This window comes from Lissotriton vulgaris, chromosome 5, assembly GCF_964263255.1.
Source record: "Lissotriton vulgaris chromosome 5, aLisVul1.2, whole genome shotgun sequence".
Taxonomy (NCBI): domain Eukaryota; kingdom Metazoa; phylum Chordata; class Amphibia; order Caudata; family Salamandridae; genus Lissotriton; species Lissotriton vulgaris.
The window spans coordinates 428,939,659-428,951,863 of NC_141693.1; the positions used below are offsets into that span (position 1 = coordinate 428,939,659).

Here is a 12,205-nt window from a genome sequence, read left to right on the forward strand (position 1 = left end):
GATGTTATCTGCAGCACTCCCAATGGACGGAGTAAACGCCTCCCCCAACCATGTGACCCTCCACCAAGTTGCCTCGCTGATGAACACTGCAACTCCCAGAATGCTGCATACCTGGGTCGGTGGTACGTGGAGGAATCCAAAGTTCAATCTTTGTGATGAGGCGTAAGCAGAGCTCGGCGCACTTGATTCAGTCTGAATGTAATCCTTAAAACCCCTCAGGTCCCTGCACAAAGTTTCAACCTGCAGGGTACAGGTCCGCCGGGTCGTGGGCTGGTTGCAGTGCACCAGTTACCTCCGTGAAGGCACGGCCTGCCGATTGACAGCGTCCCTTGCTTAACTGCTCTCTGGAGGTGGGCTGCCGCTAGTCAATACCTTGACAAACACCAAAACTGCTTCCGCAGACGCCAGGAAAGCAGGCAGCCAGCTTGGTGAAACGGGGCTCCTTATCGTGTCTTCTGGCTGACACGAACAATAGCAACATAGAGTGACTCAAAAATAATGCAAAAAAAGAAGCAGGGAACTCTGGGTGGTTCTCAAGTTTAGGTAGAAAGCAGCTCCAATATAGAGCACTCTCAACACCAGCGACACTCTGAATTTGCTCACCTCAAATGTCTGCTTTTCTATCAATGTTTTTAAGCATAGGATTAGCAAATGCCATCCAGCAGACATTTGAGGTGAGCAAATTCAGAGTGCTCTATACTGGAGCTGCTTTCCACCTAAAGTTGAGAACTACCCAGAGTTCTCTGCTTTTTTGCATAATTTATGCGTCACTCCATGCCTGAAAGGGTATTTTTTTTTTACTTATACTCTGTGCTCCCTTGTGTCTGGACAATGCTATACCTCTCTGAAGAGCTCTAGTGAGAGTGAAACACATATCAGGGGTTGCTTATATTCATTTTAGGTTGGCGTGGATGATATATTACTAATCCAAAGCTGCAATACTGTGCCTGGAGTGGTAAAGGGCTTTGGACATTTTACAGCTCGGCATGGATAGCACTGTGCTAATCCTATGCTTAAAGACCTTGTTGTAGAAATGGCAAAATACTTTGTCCCTTTCTATCTCAGCGTGGATGGCACTGTGATAATCCTATGCTTCAAGAATAGGATAGAAGCAGACCTTTTAGGTGAGCAAATGTAAAGTGTTGCTGGTGTTGAGAAAGCTCTATACTGGAGCTGCTTTCCACCTAAATTTGAGAACTACCCAGAGTTCTCAACTTCTTTTTTTCATTATTTATGCGTCACTCTATGCCTGAAGGGGTATTGTTTTGACTTATATAGGGTGTTCCCTGGTGTCTGGACAAAGATATACCTTTCTAAAGCGTTCTAAAGAGAGCAAAACATGAGTCAGGGGTTGCTTTTATTCATTTCAGGTAGGCTTAGATGGTATTTTACCAATGGTGCACTATCATTTGACAAAAGATAATCAAGCAAACTACCTAACACAGAAGGCCAGCTTTATGACAGTAGATCTTTTTTGGGTGGATGGCATATAGCCCCCGACTGCTGATAAAATTTGATTGTCCAAGATTTCTAACTTGCGTAGCGTGTCAGATTTACAGAGCCTTTCAACCAACTGCAATGGGATGGGGGTTTTAAAAGCAAAGTTCAGGTGTCAATCACTTTTCTAGAGGAGGGCAAGCTGGGACACTAAAGAGATTGCCCCCAGAGTGTGCAGGCTGCATGGCACGAGTGGTCTCTTTCGCCAGAAGTTATTTAGTACTGAAGACTATCTTGAAAGGATCCTGCGCCAATAGCAGATTAATTTAGGCAGGTGGCAGATCTGAGTGGACAGGCTCATTTGTAGACACCTGGATGTGCTATGTCTGAATCCGAGAAGCACACTGGCTGAGGGATGTCCATCGCAGCGCAGGGGCACTTGAAAGGAATGTTCAGAATGAGGTGAGACTGCTAAAGTAGTCATTCATAGGCACCCTTCAGTGAAGCTCTTTCTCCCACAAAAAGAAAATATATGGGAAAGCTACAAAATATACAACATATCTTCTGTGTTAGCTCAGCCAATGCGAAGGCCAGACATCATGAATGGATGTTGCTGCTGCTCTACGTTTTCTTCGGATCCTAATTTTTTCTGGTAAGGATGGAAGTATTTTTAGACTTTTCTTATAAGAATCTTCAAGGAAGTTGACAGCAATGAATGACACCTTTCTTGGCATTGTGATTTTTAAGGCTCTACTTGCCTGGATTTTACTGCCCTCACTGCAAAAGGATAGCTCATAAGATGGACATGGTTGTGAAATGATGGTCAACAAGGCTCTAGCATGTGTACACACGTACCAGCGGAACCAATAAGAGTCTGGGCCTGGGCCTTTTTACACTTGTTTACAAGTTCTGATAGGATCTTTTTAAAGGATAGACTCTGAGCCTTATCTGCTCGCTGACAATGGGCACAATGACTACGTGCAACCAGTCCCAAACTCCTGTTACCAACAATCTAAGTGCAGTAGCAGTAGACAAGAGACACTCAATGGAGAAGGAACACTTTCATGCATTAGCATCGTAGACTTTGCTGATCTTGGTACAATAAATTGCCAGCACTTACCTATGTTAAATCTCCAACATCTCAAGATGAAAGCAAGAGTTTCCCTTTGGACCTATTCACATTTGTCTTTTGTGATGCATTGTTCCTGAGGCAACGCATGCAAAGGGAGTGCAGATTTAGCAGGTGTTTTGCATATGTCAAACTCCCAAAGCAACAGATGCAGACCTAGGTAGGTCAGCCACAAATGGTTTTTATCCACCTACTCTATGTCTCCCAAGCAGGCAGAGAGTCAACTCCCAAGCAGGTAGAGCAGCTGCCTTTGCGACAAAGGCTGAGGCAAATTTACTGCAAAAATAATTGCACGTTCTGAGAAAAAAGAAACACACCTGTGCAACAAAAAAATACCCTTGGAAAATCTCTGAAGAGGTGCAGTCCAGCACTAGTTCTAATCCTAGTGGTCAGCAGAAAAAAAAGTGTTGAGGGCAGCAATTACTGGGCAGACTGGCAAATGATGCACAGTGTATGAATGGGCCTCAAGTTCTTGTCAAACTGCTTTAGCACCATTTCTGATCATAATAACATGTTGATCAAGATTCCAATATATTAAAACAGAACCACAGATTTAGACAATGAATAGAAGCTGTAGATAATCAGAACACAGAATCATCTGTTCATCATCCCTTTTAAGCATAATTTCTGATTGGAAAGTGCCTCAACATTCAATATGTTAAGTCATAGTTAATCTGGAAAGGATTCCCATCTCATTCATGGGTTTGTTCATTTCAGTTCCTGGCTTCAATGCCAGAACCCCAGCGAGGGGGCGCCAGTACAATAATCATCGACTTCATTGATCTGTTTAAATATTGATTACTTTGGAATTACAGGCCTGAGCTTGAAATGCTTAGCACTCTGCATTCTAAAATGCCAAGATTTCATCAATTTAGGGTGCAGAACACTTGGTCATACGGAACTTACTTCATGTTTCTCCGAAAGGAAACAGAAACTCATCGGCATCTTTGTTGAGAAGAGAAACAGATATAAGCTGATTAAATTAGGAGATGTTCCCTGGAGTGGGGTCCCTTGCAATGGAACATGGAACATGTATATGCTGGATGAAAGAACCACTTAAACAGGCAACCGTCATTCTTGGGCTGAATCATTGATGTAACAGACACAGACTTAATTTATTTTACAGTAGCAGCTTATGAATATCCCAATTTAGTAGATGATACTGGTGTGGTGTACAATATTGGTCCATCCTCCCAATAATTTGTAATGAGTGAATGAATCATAATTTATCATGTCTGGAACCCACTCATCTGCACTCACAACCCCCTCCTCATCACATTAAGGAAGCAGGCTCAGATAAAATATTCCTTACATTTAAATATGCATATATTTTAACTTACTCTGACAGTCTGGCACGCAGCCTAGAACCAAGCTTATGGCTCTAAAGACCACACACAGGAGGGACCAGGGGACAACAGTGACACTGTTAGCCATGCCCTAGGAGAAGAAAACCAAATGTAGAAGGCAGTCCCTCAGCTCTTCTCTCCACCAACATGCCCTTCAATTGTGGGCTTGCAGCGGGGGTGGGTGAGTGTTAGGCCCTCAATGTTCGCCCAAACACAACCCCCTATCTGAAAACACACAACACAATTGGCAGAGCAAATGCAGGGAAGTGCTTGACTGGATTCTCCCGGTTACGTTACAGGTCCACTCATCCTCGTATCTCAATTTTGATTCCAACCTCAACTCACCCTGCTTCTGAGTGCTCTTCTTGAAGGTGGTGTCTCGAAAGGAGTCTGTTGGAAGTGTGCTGGCAAGCACCTTCATAATTTCGATGGTACCTACAATTTTTCTCATCTTTACTTCCAACCTCTTTCTTTTCTTTATCTGGCTCTCTAGCACTGCATAAAATACTCCCAGCCTTTCCCTTTGCTTTATATTTTCTCTCACTTTACAGATTTCCTAAACACCCTGTCTTCTCTCCTTTTCTTTTAGGTTTCTGTAGTGCTGTTATGTGGTTAACAAACAATAAGCTGGTGCTGTTAAAAGCCACCACAATAAATAACAAATCTGGGCAAACCACTCATCGCCAATCCTACTCCTGGTCGATTTCAATGGTTTCCTGTCCTTCCTTTTGCACTCCTCCCATGTTTACTCTTAACTCTTCCATCACTCTGAACTTTGAAACATTCCCCTTCGTCAACTGCTCATCATCAATTCCCTAATTCCCGGCCCTATCTTACTCCCAACTCCATGTTCTAAATGCCACAGATTCCGTTCATATCTCCTCAAAAGAGGCTGAACAATGAGATGATATAGCTGTATGAAACGCAAAACAAATGATTGTGGGGTAAACTGGCAGTAGGGGCGACAGTGAATAAGCAAGTGAAATGAGGAGCTTTAGCTGGTGGAATCGGACAGGCTCTTTGTTTGAATGAAGCCAAATATGTAAGAGCTAGGGGTGCTGATATCCCAAATATGGAATGAGGTTCTGCAGACCCAGAAGTCTAGAATCACTGGAGAAGATCCACTAGCTTACGAGTGTTCTTCAAAGAAAGGCTCTACCTCAACCAAAACCGTTACCTGCTAAGCACAGAATGTTCCCTCAGATATGCCACTATTTCTTCTAAAGCCCAGTCACTGGTCAATCGTTCTTACCACTGTGCTCTGCCAAACCAAACTACACAATCACTGAAATTCACAAATATGCAGCTCCCAGTAGGTAAAGGTAAGCTCGAGATATTAAATTGTAGAACACAGTGTCCTCTGGAGCACATGTGTTTCACAAAGAAAGAAAACCTCCGGCTCAGTTCACCCAACACCTTTGAATTTATCCATTCATTTCTCTTTAGCTCGCGGCCCCAGCTGTATAGTCTACATAAAGCATATTTTACTTTTGTAGGTAATCTGTCTTCGGTCACTCCATTATTAAGCCTTAGGGAGGAATGGTGCTGAGAGTCATTAAGGTGTGATAAGGATTTCATGCTCATGGTTATCAACCTTCTGTTAGCTCATGGTTATCAACCTTCTGTTAACCCTAGCCCAGGCAGTTCTGGAACAGTGTGTTGTAAAAAGCACAGTTAGCAGAACCTCATCTATCAAGTTCCAGGGCTTGCAAAATGCACAGGGAGAGAGGTACATGCTACATGTGTTTCTGATTTAGTCCAGTCTAGGGTGGGGTTGGCTCTAAAGAGAAACCTCATCAAATTACATGCTGTACATTACCGTACAGGAGCACTACAGTGCACTATTTAGCCTTGCCTGGGGCCAGGACTGGAAGAAATAAAAGTGGGTGAAGGCGGAAAACTGCCCCCCCACCCCACCCCCTTCCTTGTTTCAATCTGGATCCACAGGGATATGCTTAACAAAGAGCACACATGACATTGCTTTATTACTAGAACTATCCCTGACAGAGGGTACCTGAGAACCCCCCAAACAAATGATCCTTTTTATGGGGCCACTCCAAAATCCACCCAACTGTAAGTCAAACCTCTTGGGGAAGAGGAGTGGTGGTGTTATTGGGATGAATGGTACTGGTAATTTAAGTGTGAACTGGTTGGCCAACTGTCACAATATTTTCTCTTCCTGCAGACTTTGCTCCTTTAATCTCTTTCGTAAAGCAGGTCCAGAAAACTGTCCTGATCTCATTATTGTGAGAAGAACCAGATCTTAATTTGTCAGCAAAAGCAAAAATACTGTCCATTGTGGCAGTGAGATCCAAGGAAGCTGTTGCAACCTTGGGCTGCTTGTACCAGAAACTGTAGCCATTTTAGGCGCTGTTGGCACTGGTGGGCTTCAAGAGCCATTAAACGGGCGAGCTGATCATTCAAGGGAAAGCAAGAATGTAGCCGTCAAATAAAGGATTGTTGTTGGAAATATGCTGTGGGCACGCAGTCTGAAAATGTATGTGGTGGATGGCCAGCTGGTGCAGTGAAATAAGATCAAATATTCCATTCAAAGCTAGCTACTAAAGGACAATATTAATCAATGAATAATAACAGTCCCTGGCAAAGCAGGAGCTGATGCACAGATGGAAAGGTTGAGATGTTACCAGGCAATGTAGTGGGTTTTTATGAGCAATATTTGATGAGGTAACAGTATAAAGTCACTATAGCAACTTTTCTGAGAATAAGTAAGAGAAAGCTCTACTGATTTATTTTATTAGACTGAAAAAAAGATTTCACCTGAACGCCTCTTACATTTGGGAGTTAGTAGAAGCTTTACTTAATTCAAATTAGTCATATATGCCTTGCATTTTTTTTTCTAATCCTGAACATGATTACACTTTACAATTTTCATCTTTTATTTTTACTTAATTACGGGAACTGTGAAGCCTGAACATTACTTCAGACTACCACAAAACTAAGCAATAGAGGTATTGTTAATCGCTGCATGTGTATGTGTGGCCTTAATAACCTATCTGTGCCACTTGCTGTTCTGTGGTATTTCACTATGGATTACTTCCTGTAGCAGTTTTCTGATTCAGGAAGGTTTGCAACAAGGGGTCACTCAGTCAACAATGTGAATGGCTGGCTCTCAAGGTTCTCATACGCTAAAGAAAAGGAAGCAGGTGTAGAACTCTGGAGCACAATTTATCATCAACCGAAACAGTTAGTGGTGAGTTCAGTTCTAGACTTCGCTTTGTCCAGCAATGTTCTTAAAAAAAAAAAAGAATGTCTTCACCGATCAACTGAATTGGTAACCCAAGCAACAATCTTCATGTGATAGCAAATGGTGGTAGTAGCCAGCCCAAAGATAGTTGGATCACTCAGTCGTGTTCGATGCTGGCAATTACACTATTTTACATCCTAGATTGGCTGACAGGCCGGTGAAGAATTCTGCTCCTTCCTTATCAGAGGGACTGATTACTTTCTCCTTAAATGGGACCAGCTTATGCGGAATGTTTCCCAGGGAGACCTATCACTGCTCCTTTTAAACATTTACCTCCAGCAATTAGTAGTGCTCTTCGAACCATGGAGCATTCACTTCGACAATTATGCTGATTTTTCACAGCTTATTATGAAGGCTATGCCTTGAGATAAGAGTTTGGCGCCCAACTACTTGACAGTTGTAGGTGGTGGCTGTGCTCTATTCACCTCTTAGTAATTCTCAGTAACACTGAAACCCTCCTGGTAGATACTCTCCTTACAACGTGGTGAAAAGAAATCTGGTGGATGTGCTCTAATCGCCTATTAGTAAAGCTCAGTAACACTGAAATCCTCCTGGTAGGTGCTCTACTCGCATTGTGGCAAAAAGAAATCTGGCCCAATCAGCTGGGGCTAAACATGGACTCCTGCCCTCGAGGTAAAGAATCCTGATATACTGATGACCCACAATCTATCTATGGAGGACCAAATCTCTTCAGTAGTAAACACAGATTTCACCCATCTACGCATGTGAGAAACAAATTCTTATGTACCTAAAGCTCTACCCCAAAAGGTCCAGGCTATTTTGGTATTTGGGATCTTTCTCCTCGACCTTGCCTGTGAATATTTGAGAGTGAATAATTATATTATAGCTAAACCATAGCCGCCGCGAAACACGCTGGCACGTGCCTTGTTGGACCTTCATTGGCAAATATGTGCTATCCGGAGCACAAAAAAGGCTGTAAGTACAATTTAGATAATTCTGCCAGGTCCATATTGCCATTCGGCTAATGGGTATGAATTTTTTCTAAGCTTTATGGCATATCAACCCTCTAAGCAGGCAGTGGTAGATGGGTTCTTAGGCGGGAGCTATGGTGCTCATCAAATCTGGCAGATCTGCTGCAACTGAGTGACTCCGAAGAACTACAAAACCTAGTTAGGAGAGGTTTCTCCTATTCAGCCAGCCCTGCAGGTTGCTGAATACTCTCTCGCTTGTTCTAAAAGATACAGAAACCTATTCTTTTCTCAAATGTATGTTAGGACATAATTTATCCCAGCAAGCCTATTCTTCCCTCTTGTACTTACTCTGGATCATTGTGTCTCTCTCGCTGCACCTATTCCCATTCAATCTATCAGTGCCAGAGACTGCTTGGATTAAGCAAGCGTGCGCTATAAGAATTTTCCAATCCAAGAATATAAGAATTTTAACATAGGCCACATCACCCCAGTGTTCAACTCCCTACACTGGCTAACAAAGAACCAACACATCAACTTTAAAGATGCACTGCCTTGCACGTAAAGCAGTGTGCAGCTGCACTCAAACTCATTGAGGACAGCATCCAGAGCTACAAGCTACAGATATCCAAGGTCAGTTTCTATCCATCTGCCAACATTCTCCTTCTTTTAAGCTCAAAACTTCTGGAGGTAGATTCTAAGCTACCAGGCATCATCCCTATTAAATCCCTACACCCTCAATTGGAACCACACAGTTTGCATAAAGGTGCTGATGATTACCCTGTTATGCTCTCTCCATGGAGAATGGCACAGCCTCTTGGATTGATCTCTTTTTAGTCTCGGCCACAGCGCCTTAGCTGTCAACTAACTGGTTTGAGCACCCATTTAATGAACACAAATAAATCAGGAGACCGTTGTTCACAAAATGAATAAATCTCACTGGGTACATGAACGTTTTTTTTTTAGATCTCTTCAGAGATTCACACAAAGCATCCATACCTGGGCAGCATCGATTTTCTTGGCGATTGCCTGTTTGGAGTTGGTCATGGCCTCCAGCTTTCCAGCTGCATTCTGCACCTTTGCGGTCAGCATTTCCAATCCTTGTGCAATCTGTTGAGCTTTCTGCATGGCCGCTGGAGAGGCCCCTTGTCCCCTGGGCAGAACAGACAGAGGAGGAGAAGGGATGAATTGAGAGCAGAGAGGCAAGGAAGCGAGAAAGCAAAAAATGAAACTAGAGTCCCATGAACCAGACAGTTGTATGTAGCCCCTTGACCTATATCTACAACACTCTCCTCCGTATTATTGCTTCATTTGCCTAGGTCAGTTCACAGCAATGTGCTCTTCATCTCTGCTCCTTTCATCTCTTCAAGTTGACAACTCTTAGCCCAACATTACTGTCCTTTCACGTCGCTCAGATGACAACGCTTGACCTTCCATTACAGTCTGCTTACCTAGCTCGGAGGTCGGACACTTGGTCAGTCATCTGCCCCAGAGTTTTGCAAGTTCCAAGGATGTCCCTGCGCTCGCGTCCTGCACACAGCTCTCCCACTTTGCCAGCTTCGTCCAGGATTTGTCTGATGGCCTGCTCCCCGGCATCTCCTAAAATACAAAAGCCGCCACACATCCAACTCTGGATTTGGAATGCAACACAACCACAAATTCTCTGCAGCGCTATATCTCTCAGTGCCAGCAGTGCTATATCACTCAGTGCCAGCAGCGTTATATCTCTCAGTGCCAATAGCACAAGTTTCTGTGTATTTGAAAGTTAGCAATTGTATAGCACACAATCTGCCATCTGTGCAACATTGCCATACATTACAGTAGACCATGGTGTGATGTTTAAATATTTCCATCACAGACTGGAGGCCGATTCGGTTTTGTGGAGGTCTGCGGTCAGCTGGGTGAAAATGCTGGTTTCAGTGAGTGGCACGTTATGCTGGGGGTTGCTGGAAAGTGCTCGCAGATGCTTCAGGGGAATAAAACATGCTAGGAGAGCCCAGAGAACATGTAATTCCTTGTGTCTCTGCAACTGTCATCCAGTCTGTTCTAGCCCCAATGGTTTGTAGGCGATGGATCTTTTCAGCATTCATACATGTGCCCACATTCCAAGTTCAAGGCTCCTCGGGAGCTCCTCTGAGATTTTACTCGCTACAGAGGGAGGAAAACAGGACTTTTCGTATTTAGATTCCTTCCTGCTCTACGAGGAAAATGATAGAAGTTGACAGGTAGGTGGACAGTTAAGATTTTTTTAAACTTATTTCTGGCCTGGCTTGATCAGAAATAAAGGGATATTTTAAACTGTTACTTACTTAAACTGTGTAGGTACCAAGGATTTATCAACATGACGTCAATCAGGTATGTAAAAGGATTATTCCACACAAACAAGACAGATATAGACAGAGAATAGCTAAAGGCACAAACAAAGCCACATGGACATATCTACGGACACTAATATACTAACCGAGACAGTGGTTACCTACAAAACAGACTGCAACATATAAGCAAAAGCATGCTCAAAGAAATAAAAGAGGGGAACTGATACACAAAAGGATTATAGGCAAATGGCAGACAAACATGTACATTCAAAGTGGCACACACACTGTACAGAGACCACGAAACTGCAAAATACAATCATACAGGCACGCGCGTGTGCACACACACACACAGAGACACACATATACATACATATGCACGCTTATACACAAAAGAACACACACACACAATGCACTGCCATGCAGACAGGCTGAAGGATTTGCTCCTTTGAAATGAATGTTTAAACACTTAGTATGCTCTCTACGGCAGACTTACATTCTACATCTCACTTTCAGAAGCGAAGTGCTCTCCAAGTCATTCTGATGCCCTGTACTGTGTCACAAAGTATTGGATGCTACCTTGGCAGCACAGAGAGCTGCACTGCTTCTTGCGATGTATCTGCCGACAGCACAAAAAGCAATGCATTGAAACTTTAATTAATCCCATCGATAAGTAGTTCTTCTGGACCACCTTCCATTCCATTGATTTATACTTCTGTTTCATTACTGACAAGGAGACACCATATGCAAATCAGCCTTGGCCCTGGCCCACAAGGGACACTCCAAGCCGATCAGCTGGGTTATGTACCCTGTACAAAGGTAAGCAAGAAACCCTGGACCAGTTTGGGGCTTGTCATTCTTTTGCAGGGTACTATCCAGAGCTTCCCTCGACTGTAAATCTACTCTACACGAAAGCTGCTCTGGTGGTAATGGTGTGCATTTCACAGCAGCTTAGTGTCCAGCACCTCCTTTAGGTAACCTACATTTCTCGAGGAAGGGATTCATGGCAGCACGGCCTTTAATGGTCTCTGCTTGAGGTACATGGGGTGCAATACACTGCACTCACTGCCCACACTTTCACCTTAACCTTTCGAGCAGTACCACAGGGCACCACAGCTCTTACCTGGTGGGGCGTTGGGATCTCTGAGCCACTCCTTAGCCTGGTTGATCTTGGAGTCGATGAGCGCCAGGGCCCGCTTCATGGCTTCAGTGTCCTGTAGTAAAGCCGAGAGGAGGCATCATTAGCAGCCTTACTTATCATCAAAGGAAAGGGAACTAAGGAAGCTTGTAGGTCCAGCATACAAGCCCCTTAAAAGTATTAATTGTAACAAATAAGTATTCAGTTCCTTTAGACAAAGTCACAAAATGAGAATATAGGTTTGATAGGTCTAGAGTCCAAAGGGGCGTATGGGAGTCCGCTACTTTTGAAACTGGGGCCTCCACACACCCAGTTACGGCTTGGAATAAAAGACCTCCGACATAGACCCCCTATATGGGTGCCAGTCAGGCATTGCAGCGCCAGCCCAATGAAGCATGACACCCAATTGGATGTGTGCGAGGCCCCCTGCAACAAAAAGGAGCTGACTCCCATCCACCCTTTTGGACTCCAGACCGACCAAACATATATTCTCACTTTGAGACTTTGTTTAAAAGAACTGGATACTTATTTGTTACAATCATTAATGCCTGCCAATCCTAGGGAACGTGCTGTGACAACACCACACAGCCAGCGTGCAGAAGAGCAACAAAACACACTACCCGCCCCACAAGAGGATCACACCACCATC

General features: G+C 43.8%; 1 protein-coding gene across 4 annotated transcripts in view; it reads right to left on the reverse strand.

The window, feature by feature from the left end:
* The window catches only part of VCL (vinculin), a 342,221-nt gene that overhangs the window by 158,792 nt on the left and 171,224 nt on the right, over positions 1-12,205 (reverse strand). For 2 of the 4 annotated variants that reach the window (XM_086921832.1, XM_086921830.1), the window contains exons 7-10: positions 11,542-11,632; positions 9,558-9,705; positions 9,106-9,259; positions 3,473-3,511 (exon numbers count right to left, since the gene is read on the reverse strand). In XM_086921832.1, the coding sequence (XP_086777958.1) occupies positions 3,473-3,511; positions 9,106-9,259; positions 9,558-9,705; positions 11,542-11,632 (432 nt within the window). The remainder of the gene's footprint in view (positions 1-3,472; positions 3,512-9,105; positions 9,260-9,557; positions 9,706-11,541; positions 11,633-12,205) is intronic. The other 2 variants (XM_086921833.1, XM_086921831.1) reach the window with 1 other exon arrangement.